Here is a 16,771-nt window from a genome sequence, read left to right as displayed (position 1 = left end):
ACTGCTTTGAGGAAGTCAGCAGCTTTAGCAGCAGGTGGTCTGACTTTGTTAGCAGAGCACTGTGGATGGGGTGCTGGGAAGTCTCTGGTGTTTAAAACCGAAATGAATGACTACAGAAGACTAGAGGACAGCAGTGTATCATGATGGAGCTTCTTCTTCCCAAAATACGTTTTCCAGGTTTTAGGCTGGCCTTCTTAAATGCATGATCCTTCAATATAGAAGTGCCCCTTTCATATTATGGCAACCAAAATATACGAGACAATGTAATTTTGTTTTGTAATGGCCATTTAAGGCTATATTTTCACTCAGCTGTCATGTCGCATTAACGTCTAGGGTTTATTTGAAGAAAGAAGTTTCTTTCTGGGGAAAGAAGCACACTACTGTGGAAAGAGCCTGGGCTCTGCAGTCTTTGATTTAATTCTGTTATTTATTAGCTGGACTGCCTTAGGCAGCCGTTCTCAGACATCTCATGGCGTTTAGGAGGACAGTTCCTAACCTCGGGCTGATGGAAGATTTAGGAAGATGGCACTTAGGAACTACTCAGCCACTTAGAAACACTAGTTCTTCCCACCCTTACTATTCCCTCGATCCCAAGAAAACAACAACAAACCAACTACAACAGAGATCATCACAAGGCAAAGATACTTTGTGAGGATCATTTCTGATGCCTGGGTTCATATTCAACATTGACTCAACAAGAGAAGTCTATTGCTAAACATGAGTTTTAATTTCTAATGTCCCCCACTCCACTTCTTTAGGAAAGCTACTAGGCTTTGTCTTTTGCCTTAGCTACATCGAACCTCTTATTTCTCATTAAGATAAACAACACAGAGAAAAGCTAGGAGACACCACCATCACTGTCTCCATGACCAAATTATCTGACATCTATATTTCCCTACTTTAAAAAGCTCAGGCTTTGGGCCAAACAGTGGTGATGAACAAGTTAATGAGGACTGACCTGAAGATCCTGGGCTAAAATACTATTTAGTAGAGGCTGATGATGTTATACTGGCTAATATCTATAGATAGGTGTAAAAAATTATGACTCTCATTATTCATACTTGGCCTTACTATAAGATGCATTGCTTCACACCCACAGGAAAGATATCCAGTAATAACTGCCTGTCTCCAATGAGCCCAGTGTCCGCAATCCATTACTTTAACACTTTGGGGTTCTCAATTCATATTTTTGTTTTGTTTTAGGAAAGTAATATGTTACACACAATTTATATATGTAATACTCCCAAGTGAGACCTTAGAGACCCGTATCCCCCAAATTAATATTTCTGCTATAAAACACAGACATATTTACACTGCAGAAAAATAAACACTATCAATGTCCTTATATTTTGAGAAGAAATTGTTTTGAAAATCCAGCAAATTTCGCTATAAGCTTGTAGAAAAAACTGAACTTCAAAGCTTGTTGGATTTTGGAAATGTAGATGCTTCTGCTCCTTAGTGTTGGAGCATGTCCATAGAAAGTAACAGCAAAGGACAGTTTCATAGCTTACGAGTTAGTTTCTTTACCCAAAATAACCAGCCATGGCTACACAGTGATCTGGAGGAGGAAATGGCAGCTCACTCCAGTATTTTCGCCTGGGAAATCCAGGATCGTCTTGACTCAGAGATTGAACCCGGGTCTCCTGCACTGCAGGCAGATTTTTTTTTTTTTACCATCTGAGCCACCAGGGAAGTCAGGATAATAATATGATAAATGGCATACTTATTTCTATTAAAAAAAGACTAATTCTTTTAACCAAGATGTTTTAATTTTTGAAAATGAGTAGAGATGAGAAATGAATTATTGTAAATGCTAATCTGGATACAGTGCTTACACATTAGTTTCTCTGACACAGAGAAGCTGCGTGTTTACACCTAGCTTGACTTCATAGTAGTGCTTAGTGAAGATTAAACAATTGGGGTGATCAACTTATAAGGTCATTCCTAAGAACTGCATCCTTCTGTGACAAAAAGTAAACGATCATTACACTGGAGCTTGCTAGCTGGGCAAGTGCAACCTAGACAGTTCTATGCCCTTATGTATCACATTTCCCGTTAACTACCCACAGGTTGGCCCACTACTCAACCAGCCTTTCACCTACCCTTCCATTAATGAATTTATTCTTTGGTTCCTTCTCCTGACCATTCATTCACCCATTCAGTAAATATTAACTGAGTGTTACTACATTCCTGGCTCTGTGGTTGATGCTGGGTTGCCATTAAGACTGAGACAGAGGCCTCTCCTACAAGGAGCTCAGTCTAGTAGGGGACACAAGCAAACACAGGTTGGAGACATACACTCTGGTATACTGTGGTAGATGCAGAAGCAGAAGAATAAACCAAATGCAGAGACAGCAGAGTGGGAATTGGTTTTATCTGTGGAATGCTGAGGTAATTGCGTTTGGACTGGGTTTTGAAAGCCAGGAACTGGATTACAAGTCTGTAAGAGGGTCTCAGCTTCTAGACAAGGAATCAGCACAGGCTGAGGCCAGGAAGCATAAAATAATGTGCGTGTTTCAGCCCTCAAGGAAGCCTGGTGTCACTCGAATACACAGAAATCATCATTTTTCCCTCTTTGAAAAGTGCAGATGAAATCAGCTCATGTTTGAAAATTTGACATGGACTTCCCTGGTGGCTCAGACGGTAAAGCATCTGTCTACAATGCGGGAGACCCGGGTTCAATCCCTGGGTTGGGAAGATTCCCTGGAGAAGGAAATGGAAATCCACTCCAGTATTATTGCCTGGAAAATCCCATGGACAGAGGAGCCTGGTGGGCTACAGTCCATGGGGTCACAAAGAGTCGGACACGACTGAGCGACTTCACTCACTCACTCATTCTCCAAGGTTCCTAAAACAATTCTGTCAATAAAATCAATCTGACAATTGCTAATCTGCCTTAGAACGCAGTTTGATGTGAAGGCTTTGCCGACCAGTTGCTACTTTTCCTCTCTCATAGATCGTCCTCTCTAGCTGCCACTCAGCAGGGAGACACCATGGCCAGGCTGACCATCACCATCATTTTGCTCACCAATCAGCAGCAATAGCAACATGGGGTCCATACCAAACTAGGAGTTTTTGACTGGGCTATTCAGGTAACAACTAACTTAGTCCTGAGTCCCCGAAACAAGCTGAACCACTATTTTAGGCAAATGAGCTGAGCAGCAGCAGGAAATTTATCAGATGCATTTTCTATGGAGAAGTTGGTGGTCATTTACACAGAATTCACTTCTTTCTTTTTAGGCTCTCTGATTTATTTATTTAATGTAAGGGATTACACATATCACAGACTCATTGACTCTTTAGGACCCAGAGACCAGAGGTCATCACATCGAACCCTCAGTCTGACTTATGAATTGTTGAAGTCACTGAAATACTATAAATGATGAAAAAGAGTATCACGTGAAGGGGCTTAATGTAAGTTTTATTAACATACAAATAGGAGAAATTTACTAAGTAACAGTACTATCAGTGGACTTTCCCTAATAATTGTGAATATTTTTATTCATGATTCTGTGAACTATTAATAGAACTCTTTTTTTAAAAAAAATAAACATTTTATACTGGAGTACAGCTGATTAACAATGCTTTGATAGTTTCAGATGCACAGCAAAGGGACTTAGTCATACATATACATGCACCCATTCTTTCCTAAGAGCGAGAACTCTTACCATATCCTTTTTATAGCTAGAGGGAAAGCGAGAGGACAGTGGAGTTGGTGTAGAGTTGGAGGTTAAGGGAAGAGATGAGGGGAAAGCACAGGGAAGAGGAGCTACTCCTGTCATCTGAAGGTAGGTGTCACCAACTCATCATGTGCACAGGGACGCTGACATGGAAAGGTCAGAACTGTCGTGTTACAGGCAGGCTATGTCTGTGCCACGCCACTACATTCCTGAAAAGCAGCCAAAGGAGGCAGAATAGCGCATGCTTAGGGTTTCTAGACTCAACTGACATGGGCTCAAGGCCCAGCACAGTCACTTCTGACCTGGAGAACTTGGGTCTCTCTAAGCCCCGGTTTCCTCATCTGGAAAAAATGGGGATGATGGATTTGTCCATGAATGTCATGGCGATTCAATGAGACAGTAGCTATGAAGTGAGGAGTGCAGTGCCTAGCCTGCGGTGCCCGCCCCACAGATGCCAGTGCTGTTAATTTTAGGAGAGAGGCGCAGACTGGTGTATGACGTGCTCCTCTGGCCTAATGAGAGCAAGAGCGGGCTGGAAGCCAAGGTCTCAGCCCGAGTTCCCAGTCTGACACTTACTCCATTGTGTCAAACTGAGTAATGACAGTGAATCATGATGAAGGTGACACAGACCAGGGCAAAACGTTTCCTAGGGTCGAGACAAAACGCCAGCTCACTTTAGTGTGATGAGAGAGAGGGAGAATAAATTCCTGGTATTTTCATCAGAATTGTGGATTATTATAGAGTGCTTTCGAATAATTTTAGTTTCTTTTTTGTAATGCTTTATGAAGTTTAGTAAATTCGATTAGCTTTCTAACCTTGCTTTTTTTTTTTTTTTTGGTTTGGAGGTGGGTGGGTGGTGGTGATGAAGAGGACTTGGAAGACATAACTCACTTCATATATGACCCCCAGCTCAGTTCCCAATAAAGTACTGAACCATGAAGGTAACTGAGAGATCTGACTCTATGTCAACCTCTGACTTTGATTGTATTCTATTGCATTATGAATACTGCATTTTCTTTTTCAGTTTAATAATAAACACTATCTGTAGCCACCATTTATTTCATGCTCATTAAGCCCCAAGCCACCTGCTTCGCTGACACTATTTTCAATTCTCACGACTGGCTGTGAGGGAGGTACGACCACTCCCATTGTGTAGATGAGGAAATTGAGGCTCAGTGGCACCAAGCAACCTGGCTGAGGTCGCAGGCAGCTCAGTGAAGAGAGATTTGATTTGAATCTGCATCTCTCTGATTCCAAAATCTCTCAGCGACACTGCCAGCTCCACGTTAACAGATAAATACAAGTTTAACTGCTTATTTCCAACCGCTAGCAAAAGAAAAATGTAAAGCTCGCTGAGAAAAGAACACAGTGCGTATTTTACCTTTTTCCAAGCACAACTGCTCCTGGGTCTTGAGATTTTGCCTCCAGCTCCTGAACTTCATCTACTAATGTTTTAAAAGCAGTCCTCTTGATACTGCAAAAACATAAAAGGGAAAGAAAAGAAAAAGGATAGGAGTACTTGTGTGAAGATTTAAAACATTATAAAACAAGTTTTTGTCATGCTGCTTCTAAGTACAATAGTAATCAGAGTATAAGGAATTTTTTTCATAGAATCTAAAAAATTATAGTAATTTTGGGCATTAATATAATTATAGAAACAATAGTCATAAATGGTTTAGGTTGATAGTAATAAATAGTTATTGAACAAGCATCACATTAACTAACTTTAATGATATCTTTTCTGTGGGAAGAGAGAACATTTTAAAACTTACAATCCTTGAGAAGGATTAATAAAATTGTGGATTCTTCTGGTCTCTATTTTATATATGTTTAGAATCAGGCAAGCAAAAATTTCCTTTCACAATTATTGTTCACTAAAAATTTATGTGTATGTGTGTGTGCGTGCGTGTGTTTGGAGATAACAGAATTTTTTCTTCTACCTTGAAGGGGTTTTTCAGGCTGATTAATAAAAATGTTAATTGAAACTACTTGCTTTACTTCTGCTGGCTCTTTTAAACTAATATAGTTTTCTAGTTCCTCAATCAGTCCTTTCTCCTGTATTTACATAGAATTAATTAATATTTCTAATTCCTATCTTGTAAGCTCTATATTAGAGTTGACGTTACAACTAGAGAAATCCGAGGATTAATATGCCATCTATATTGTTATGTACATAACTGAGTATTATACTTACACTTTATACACCACATCAAGGAGCAAGGAGGCCACAGGGATAAATAACAGGCCCATCCAAAAGACTCCAGAACTGAACAACATGGCTGCCTAAGTATCAGAAACAGTATAACTTTAAAAACCATAAAAATACGTCAGCAAATAAAAATTCAGTTGTTATATGATTTCAAGTAAAATAATTTTAAGAATCTCATTCTGAAAGAGGGCATAAAATAACTCTGAATTCAAACTTGTGAAATATTTGGAATTAAAAGCCTAATTTATGAAAACATGCCTTTCTATTTTTCCCTCAGTAGCTAATACAGAAAAGTTTTATCATGTACCAAATCTTTTCATATTTTTATATGAATTTTTTATTATTGTGACCAAAACACAGAGTAATAAACTTTGACCTTCTTTTATAACTTAGAATATAAAAAATTATCTTTTTGAGCAAACTTCAAACATATGCTGGATTAAATTCTCTTACAATACAATACATAAAATCAATCCTAATTAGAAACTAAATTTACTATTTCTGGAAAATAAAAATTTATTTTTTCTAAAATATTACACGATACTAAAACATCATCCAGATATATCATGAATACAGTATAAACAAGTTAGGGTATCTATGAAAAATAACAATTTGATATTATGTAGGAGAAGGCAATGGCACCCCACTCCAGTACTCTTGCCTGGAAAATTCCATGGATGGAGGAGCCTGGTAGGCTGTAGTCCATGGGGTGGCTAAGAGTCGGACACGACAGAGTGACTTCCCTTTCACTTTTCACTCTCATGCATTGGAGAAGGAAATGGCAGCCCACTCCAGTGTTCTTGCCTGGAGAATCCCAGGGACGGGGGAGCCTGGTGGGCTTCCGTCTATGGGGTCGCACAGAGTCGGACACGACTGAAGCGACTTAGCAGCAGTAGCAGCAGCAGGAATAATACTAATTTTTGTTCAAAGATTTACATAACTTGTTTCAGTGTATTCTGAAAAATTATTTTAACACACTTTCATTTGTATTAAATCCCAAATTGCTATATCAGAGCCTTTGGGGTTGCAAAGAAAATGATTCTATAATAAAAATTAATAAATTCTGTTAGCTGTTTGTGATTATAATAAAAATCCCTTTATAATGTCATCAGATTACCTAGAGCTTAAAGTGGATAGCGTCATATAAATAAATAAAACCAAAAGTAATATTTTATTTCCCTTTGAGTCTATTTGTTTATCAAGAACAAATTTGCAGTACCTATTTAAATCCATAAACGTATTGTTATAACTCTGTTATATAGTAGCCAACTAATGCATACCCATTTACATCCCACTAAGTATCACACAAGAAACTTTTTTTTTTAAACTAGGTGTGGGTCAGGAATTAAAAATGATCTAGAGTTTAATTTATATAGGTGGTTTCACAATTATACATAAACAGTCCTAATCAATCCATCCTTATCAAATATAAAGACTGCTAATTTTAAGTTGTGCTTCAGATTACCTATTCATTTTGACTCTCATTTGGAAACTGGGAGCTGCTATTTAAAAATTTTCTACATTAACACAAGCTTATTGATACTGACTCTTGGTGCAGAATACTCCAGTATCTAGGATGAAAAAGCTCTGAATACATTAAAAATAAGAACATGCTATTACCCCAAATTTCAGAAAATAAACATCGCCACGTGGATTCAGTGGAACAGCACCCACTTTCCGGACACCACCAAGACGAAAGATATTCACATAAAAGTCATTTTATTTTATAAGCAAAACATGATCTTCGACATGCTTGCTGACATCCTCAATAGTGAAAACCAACAATAACTGTGTAATAGGAAATGTCCATCAAGTCAGTGGGTTTTGTTTAGTTGGAAGGAAGCTTTTGAGTTAGGTAATGACTGCAAAATGCCACATTTCTTTTTCCTTTCGCGGGAAAAAGGTAAGATAAGTCTAAGTCATGTAACTGAAAATAACGTCGTTTCTTTGGTTTAATTTTAATCTCTTTTAATTTGGGGGGCAAGAGAAGAGAGGTTTATTCTTGCCTTTGCCACCTTGTATTAAATGTCCCCTGGTGGGGACAGAGGCTGCTAATTCTGACCATTGTGATGTTAACTATGACGGGGAGACTGGCGCCCACTATTCAGTCCACCAGCCTTTGGCTTTGCAAATGCATACCATGAATTGAGGGGAAAAAAGTTTTTCTGCGTCATATCTGAAAGCCTGTCAGATTTTTTTTTTCTTTTGCAGAGTTAATCCAAACCTAAGAGATTTAAAGCCGACATTCGCATTAAAGACAGAGAGTCTCTTTGTATTTTTTGGATGAAGAGGGGGGGAAAAATAAAATCCCACAGAGGTATTTCCTTCCTTTCTGTACAAGAAAGCTCTCTCTCACTCTGTAGAGACCATTTTTGTCTCTAACTTTTCACATCTCTCCACTTGCAGGCAGGTCAGCTGGGAAAAGACGCCGGGTCCGCAGACAATGGGGGGAACAGGGGCAGCCTGTTTGGGGTTGGGCTCGGGCTCCCGCCAGGGCAGCCTGCAAGTCACTCTTAACGTGGGAGATTGGGGGGATCACGCCAAGTGGCCCCGCCGCCCCTCTCGAGGCCCTTTGAAACCAAATGGAATCTGCCACAAAAGTGGCTCCCAGGGGACTTGAGAGGATCAGCCCAGGGAGCTGCAAAGCCGGCAAAGCGGAGGGCACAGGCCTTGCTCTGGGAACAAACGACTGCGTGTCTGCAGAGTAATGCTGCCTCGGCATCGGCCTCGGCCTTCAAAAGTGAACCATCGCTGCCTGAAGACACAGAGGACCAGGGAATTGTTCTGAAATTTCCCTATGAACTTGCGGAGAAAGAACATTTGAGAAAAGCCTAGCTCCTGTGCAGTGAGCGGATGGGAAGGCTTACCTTCTGACCCACAGTGAGATGACCCCTTGGTACCCATGTTCTCACACAGACAGGAACACTCACTCTTTCACCTGCAGGGTCCTCCAAGTTCAGGCTCGGAAGAGAGAGGATTTCAATGTGCTTACCTGCCTACAAACTTTCAGCAATGCACTTCTTAAATCTGTCCCCTCTTTTACCCTATAAATGTCGAATAGGATGCTGATTCTTTGCTAAAGTACAGATGCTGTAAGAAGGCCCCTTGGGGAGTGCTAAAACTATATCCGTAGACCCCAACTGGACCAGGGCTGGTGATAAACAGCCCTGGAAGCGGTCCTGGCTCTGTTTGTCCCAGCTCTCAGAGCCAGAGGAAGTCACTTCTGGGTCTCTGCTTCCTCAGCTGTAAAGTGGATTATAAGAATTAAACCAATAATGTTTATAAAGTGGCTGCTTTCATTACTAACATCGATTATTAACAAACGTTCCTTTCTTCATTTTAATTTTCAAATTCCTCTAAGCTCTCTAGTCTCGTGTTCCTTTTAGTGATCTCTCCCATGAGCTTCAAGGAAAGAAGTTTTTTTATCACAACATCAAATTAAATGCAAGTTTATAAATGTCATAGTTTTCATCACATTAACATCTACTCCTCTCCAGACTGAAATTGGCCAAGTAACTGAATCTTAATAAATTGCCATTCATCTCAATTTGCTAATTTAATAAATGGAGATAAATGTTTTTTATTTCATAAAAATTATTCAAGATTGTATGGGTACTACATATTAATTTGGAAGGGAAAATTATTCAGAGAATACTGCTGTAAAACTTGGTTAGTTTTCTGGGAGGGGGAAGGGTGTAAGATAAATTAATATATTAATAATTAATTAATAATAATTAATTAATCTAATTAATCTATAATATAATAATAAAATTAATATATTAATAACTCCAGAGGAGTTAAGAGTTAATGTTAACAACAGAAAACAAGAAGTGATTACCAAGTGTCTAGATAAAACTTTATAAAAGGATTTTCTAAGCCTTAAAATGGTAAAAAGAAACTATAGAAACCACTACAATATTGTAAAGTAATTAGCCTCCAATTAAAATGAATAAATTAAAAAAAAAGAAACCTACTCAAAAAAAAAAAACTATAGAAAGAACTGCTTTAAAGAACTGATCCATTAAAATGTAGACGCACCACAGGTTCAAAAATAACCTAACTAAAAAATAAACGATACATAAGAACTTGGAAAATGGCTGCCAGAAGTATATGAAATTCTGCATTAATATCTGATTATAAAAATAGACCACTTATTTTCATAAGAGTAGCTAAGATCCCAATAGACAGGCAAAGGATCTGAGAAGGTATTCACAAAAGCAGCAGCAAGTAATCAATAACATGGGAAAATGTCGAGCCTCTCTACAGTTGCAGAAACATTACCAAATTAGATCAGATTTGGACAATTCACAATCACACCTGGGGGAGTGGGAAGGTATGGTGAAACAGGTCTGGGTGGTAATTCACACTTCCATAAGCAACGTACTCACTTTGGGAAAGGCAACTGACATGTGCACCAAGAACACAAGCATTCATTGCTGTTAATTTGATAATTCAATTTCTGAAACTATGTGTTGAAATTTGGTACAGTTTTTGGGTAGAGGTTACTATCCCATTAAACTGTTTGTGGTCACTAGTCCTGAAAGCACTTCCTCCAAAAGCTTGTCATGGCTCAAACAAACCACAGCAGCTTCCAGTCCTGGTGAGTCACAGGGAAGAGGAGCTTTTTTAAGTCTTTGAGAAATCATAATAAAGAACCTACTAAATAGTTTTTTAAACCAAGGTTTCCAAGATGTATTTATTGACCATGGAATACTTTTCCCCATATATTGCTTACTAATATCCCAAGGAACTAATTTTGGGAATTGCAAATATTCACTGTGAGTTTTTTAAAAACAGTAAAACACCAGTGAAACTCATAGGAAAAACTACATGGACATTCCACAAGAGGTGGTGACCAAACCCATTCCCAAGAAAAAGAAATGCAAGAAGGCAGAGTGGTTGTCTGAGGAGGACTTACAAATAGCTGAGAAAAGAAGTAAAAGTAAAGGAGAAAGGGAAAGATATACCCATCTGAATGCAGAATTTCAGAGAATAGCAAGGAGAAATAAGAAAGCCTTCTTAAGTGAACAATGCAAAGAAATAGAGGAAAGCAACAGAATGGGAAAGACCAGAGATCTCTTTAAGAAAATTGGAGATACCAAGGGAACATTTCATGCAGAGATAGGCACAAGGACAAAAACAGCAAGGACATAACAGAAGCAGAAGAGACGAAGAGGAGTTGGCAAAAATACACAGAACTGTACAAAAAAAGTCTTAATGACCCAGATAACCAAGATGGTGTGATCACTCACCTAGAGCCAGACATCCTGGAGTGTGAAGTCAAGTGGGCCTTAGGAAGCATCACTACAAACAAAGCTAGTGGAGGTGATGGAATTCCAGCTGAGTTATTTAAAAATCCCCAAAGATGATGCTGTGAAAGTGCTGCATTCAATATGCCAGCAAATTTGGAAAATTCAGCAGTGGCCACAGGACTGGGAAAGGTCAGTTTTTATTCCAATTCCAAAGAAAAGCAATGCCAAAGAATGCTCAAATTACTGTACAGTTGCACTCATTTCACATTATAGCAAAATTATGCCAAAATTCTTTAAGCTAGGTTTAAGCAGTATGAGAACTGAGAGCTTCCAGATGTACAAGCTAGATTTAGAAAAGGCAGAGGAACCAGAGATCAAACTGCCAACATTCGCTAGATCATAGATAAAGCAAGGGAATTCCAAAAAAAATCTACCTCTGCTTCATTGACTACACTAAAACCTTTGGCTGTATGGATCACAAAAACTGTGGAATATTCTTAAAGAGATGGGAATTCCAGACCACCTTATCTGCCTCCTGAGAAATCTGTATGCAGGTCAAGAAGCAACAGTTAGAACTTGACATGGAACAACAGACTGGTTCCAAATCAGGAAAGGAGTACGTCAAGGCTGTATATTGCCACCTTGCTTATTTAACTTCTATGCAGAGTACATCATGAGAAATGCTGGGCTTGATGAAGCACAAGCTGGAATCAAGATTCCTGGGAGAAATATCAACAACCTTATGTATGCAGATGATATCACTTTAATGGCAGAAAGTGAAGAGGAACTAAAGAGCCTCTTGATGAAAGTGAATGAGGAGAGTGAAAAAGTTGGCTTGAAGCTCAACATTCAGAAAACTAAGGTCACGGCATCTGATCCCATCACTTCATGCCAAATAGATGGGGAAACTGTGGAAACAGTGTTGGATTTCATTTTCTTGGGCTCCAAAATCACTGTGGACGGGGACTGCAGCCATGAAATTAAAAGACACTCGCTCCTTGGAAGAAAAGTGATGACAAATCTAGACGGTGTACAAAAAGCATAGTCACAGCTAAGGTTTTTCCAGTGGTCATGTATGGATGTGAGAGTTGGACCGTAAAGAAGGCTGAGCACTGAACAATTGATGCTTCTGAACTGTGGTGCTGGAGAAGACTCTTGAGAGTCCCTTGGACTGCAAGGAGATCAAACCAGTCAATCCTAAAGGAAATCAACCCTAAATAGTCATTGGAAAGACTGATGCTGAAGCTCCAATGCTTTGGGCCCTTGCTGCGAAGAGCTAACTCATTGGAGAAGACCCCGATGCTGGGAAAGATTGAGGGCAAGAGGAGAAGGGGGTGCCAGAGCATGAGATATTGAGTTGGATGGCATCACGGACTCAATGGACATGAGTTTGAGCAAACTCAGGGAGACAGTGAAGGACAGGGAAGCCCAGTACATGACTTCATGACTGAACAACAACAAGATAATATTGTCCAAGCTATTCACAGAATGTAATTATTAGGAAGCTGATTGTCTGGATGATCCCTGAATGAACAGAGAGGTGGATTATCCTGGCATTCTCTCAAGAGTCTTCTGTTATCACATATATACCCTCCCTGGGAAGGTTGACAGTTTCTATTATCTACAAGGGGATCATCATGGTCCCTCCCTGTGGCTCACATCTCTTGCTTCTGCTTCAAACACAGCTTATCCAGTTCTGAACTTGAATGTTACATATGGTGGTTTATTCGCTAAATCGTGTCTGACTCATGTGATCCCATGGACTGGGGCTTTCCAGGCAAGAATACTGGAGTGGTTTGCCATTTCCTTCTCCAGAGGATCTCCCTGACCCAGGGATTGAACTGTGGTCTCCTGCGCTGCAGGCAGACTCTTTACCGACGGCGCTACATAGGTACTTCAAACTTAATACATCCCCAGCACACACTGTCTCCCTCCCAGACCTGCTCTGCCTTTGTGCAGTCTCTTCAGAGAACAGCTTCACTGCCACCTTCGTGAGACAGAAACCTGGACTGTATTCATGAACTGTCTCTTGGTACCACATCCACCCTATAGCCTGGTTCTCCTGTGTTCTAGTAACTTTGGACCTGTCTGCTTCTTTCTCACCCGCTGCCATTATTCCAGTCCAAACTTTGCTTGTCCTCCTTAAAGACACGTGGGTGGACTTGTTGACTCCAGTCCTACTCTGCTTCTAGTCACTCCCCACACTGTAGCCAAAGAGATGTTTCCACAGTGTAAATTAAGATTTGAGCAGTTCTTGGATGAAACCCTTTCAGTGGCTTCACACCACCCCCAGGATGGCATACAAAATTCCAGAATATGATTTCATGACCTTTCCTATTTGACTTCTGATTACTTCTCCCATATCATCTCTCAAGACAGCCCTCATCTCTAGCTACACCACGTGTTTCAGATCCTGGAAGCTGCCCAAGCTGATTCTCATCCTGAAGCCCCAGTGTCTATGATTCTTGTTGGCTTTTCAACTTTCACATTGAGTGTCACTTCTATCCTTAGATTTGGGTTAGCTGACTCTACTTTGTGCTTCCAATTTGGGTAATTATTCCAAAATGGGTAACTATTATCCATTTTCTAATTACAGACTATGATCCTTGTAAGAAGAGGGAATGCATCTTGATGAATTCTCACAACTCAAGTGCTTAACCACCAATCAGGTGTTAATAAATAACTGTTGAATAAGTAAGTTCTTACAACTTAGTGTTTAGAATGATTAAAAGCCAAAAACCATCAGAGCTTTGGGACTATATTCCTGAGATGTTCTTGGTTTTCTTGTGTTCTGGCATGGAGCTATTGTGGGAGAAATCATAACTAGATATTTATGTGATCTGGGGAGAGAGGAGTAGGGCTTGACCCAGCTCCCTGCCCATCTTTTGCCAGTGGAAGTCCCCTCCCTTGCTCTGCTTTCACACTCTGGCCTCATCAGTGTTTGCTCCTCCTGTCTGTGACTATCTTCATCCAGGGAGCCATAGGTCCTGCCCACCCTGCTCTGGTCTTTGCTCAGAGGCCATCTTCAGAGCTCTCCCACGGCCACTCCACGTAGAACAGCACCCCACCCCTCTGCAGGGCTTTCCATCCTCTTTCCTGCACTGGGGTTCTCCATAGCACTCACCATCCGTGTGCTGGAGAATATAGAGTAAGTTCACCACAAACAAACGAGTTCCATTCTGAGAGCACATTTGTATGCCCACTTTGTTCATAGGTCCAGTGAAATTAGCCCAGGTACTCAGCTAACACGGTCAGCTATATAGTACTGTACTGGGATAGTTTCACAATACTTTGAAAACTCCCAAAGCTTGTATTATATGCAGCTTATATATCCTATCATGTGCTGCTTAGGATTCGGTCAAGTGTGGCTTCAGATCCAAGAGTTTAAGTGCTTTTTCTGGCTACAGCTTCTCTGAAACAGTTGGGTAGAACCACTATTCAGAGATGGTCTGTACTGTGATATGGTTTTGTGAGCCTCAAAGCCCACAACCTCCACTGTTCTCTTTTCAGAACCATCTACTCAGTTAATAGATAATTAAACTCCTCTTATCTCCCTGGGTTGGGAGGATCTCCTGGAGAAGGAAATGAGAACCCACTCCAGTACTCTTGCCTGAGAATCCCACGGACAGAGGAGCCTGGTAGGCTACAGTCCACAGGGTCGCAGAGTCGGACACGACCGACTGACTTCACTTTCACTTTTCCATCTCCTCTATGTCTCAGTTCACCCTTCTGATCTCCTCTGAAAGCATCTTCTTCATGAAATCATTTTCATTAAAATAAACAAAAATCAGTGCCCAACTTCAAGTTTGCATTTATTGCTTCTTTTCATATAAACTTTCTAGATCTTTCCCACCAAGCTGTGGATCTTCCCTTCCTATTGCTCTTAAGTGTTTTGTCTCTGCTGTATGAGTTGAACGTTTCTTTGGAGGTTTCTGTTGTTGTGTTTCACTTTCAGTCCCATCTCATTTAGCCTACCTGCACGGTTACATTCTCCTTGAGCTCCCTTTCTCAGGGGATGAGAGGAGCTGATTCACTGAACCTGAGATACAGTGATATCCTTTAGAATCTTGAATGCTAAAAACCACACAGAAGAACTATACAAGAAAGATCTTAATGATTCATATAACCACAATGGTGTGATCACTCATCTAGAGCCAGACATCCTGGAATTCGAAGTCAAGTGGACCTTAGAAAGCATCACTACGAACAATGCTAGTGAAGGTGATGGAATTCCAGTTGAGTTATTTCAAGTCCTAAAAGATCATGCTGTGAAAGTGCTACACTCAATATGTCAGCAAATTTGGAAAACTCAGCAGTGGCCACAAGACTGGAAAAGGTCAGTTTCCATTCCAATCCCAAAGAAAGGCAATGCCAAAGAATGTTCAAACTACTGCACAATTGTACTCTTCTCACACACTAGCAAAGTAATGCTCAAAATTCTTCAAGCCAGGCTTCAACAGTATGTGAACCGTGAACTTCCTGGTGTTCCAATTGGATTTAGACAAGGCAGAGGAACCAGAGGTCGAACTGCCAACATCTGTTGGATCATTGACAAAGCAAGAGAGTTCCAGAAAAACATCTACTTCTGCTTTATAGACTACATCAAAGCCTTTGACTGTGTGGATCACAACAAACCATGGAAAATTCTTCAAGAGATGGGAATACCAGACCACCTGACCTCCTTCCTGATAAATCTGTATGCAGGTCAAGAAGCAACAGTTAGAACTGGACATGGAACAACAGACTGGTTCCAAATCAGGAAAGGAGTACGTCAAGGCTTTATATTGTCACCCTGCTTATTTAACATTTATGCAGAGTATATCATGAGAAATGCTGGACTGGAGGAAGCACAAGCTGGAATCAAGATTGTCAAGAGAAATATCAATAACCTCAGATATGCAGATGACACCACCCTCATGACAGAAAGAGAAGAACTAAGGAGCCACTTGATGAAAGTGAAAGAGGAGAGTGAAAAATTCGGCTTAAAACTTAACATTCAGAAAACTAAGATCATGGCATCCGGTCCCATAACTTCATAGTAAATAGATGGGGAAACAATGGAAACAGTGACAGACTCTTTTTGACTCCAAAATCACTGCAGATGGTGACTACAGCCATGAAATTAAAAGTTGCTTGCTCAGCAATAAATGCTGGAGAGGGTGTGGAGAAAAGGGAACCCTCTTACACTGTTGGTGGGAATGCAAACTAGTACAGCCACTGTGGAGAACAGTGTGGAGATTCCTTAAAAAACGGGAAATAGAACTGCCTTATGATCCAGCAATCCCACTGCTGGGCATACACACTGAGGAAACCGGAATTGAAAGAGACACGTGTAACCCAATGTTCATCGCAGCACTGTTTATAATAGCCAGGACATGGAAGCAACCTAGATGCCCATCAGCAGATGAATGGATAAGAAAGCTGTGGTACATATACACAATGGAGTATTACTCAGCCATTAAAAAGAATACATTTGAATCAGTTCTAATGAGGTGGATGAAACTGGAGCCTATTATACAGAGCGAAGTAAGCCAGAAAGAAAACACCAATACAGTATCAGATCAGATCAGTCGCTCAGTCGTGTCCGACTCTTTGCGACCCCATGAATCGCAGCCCACCAGGCCTCCCTG

At 40.3% G+C, this 16,771-nt stretch overlaps 1 protein-coding gene across 10 annotated transcripts in view; it reads right to left on the bottom strand.

Moving 5' to 3' along the window:
- ATP8A1 (ATPase phospholipid transporting 8A1) overlaps window positions 1–16,771 on the bottom strand; it is a 238,832-nt gene that overhangs the window by 7,533 nt on the left and 214,528 nt on the right. For all 10 annotated transcript variants that reach the window (XM_086407721.1, XM_086407724.1, XM_086407725.1 and 7 more), the window contains 2 exons: window positions 5,875–5,963; window positions 5,062–5,154 (listed from right to left, as the gene is read on the bottom strand). In XM_086407721.1, coding sequence (XP_086263847.1) covers window positions 5,062–5,154; window positions 5,875–5,963 — 182 coding nt within the window. The remainder of the gene's footprint in view (window positions 1–5,061; window positions 5,155–5,874; window positions 5,964–16,771) is intronic.

The sequence above is a fragment of the Bos grunniens genome, chromosome 6 (assembly GCF_055505025.1).
Source record: "Bos grunniens cultivar Pamir isolate PY7600 chromosome 6, Bosgru_T2T1.0, whole genome shotgun sequence".
Lineage (NCBI taxonomy): Eukaryota > Metazoa > Chordata > Mammalia > Artiodactyla > Bovidae > Bos > Bos grunniens.
Note: the sequence above shows the minus strand (reverse complement) of the source record. Positions and strands in the feature narration are given on the sequence as shown.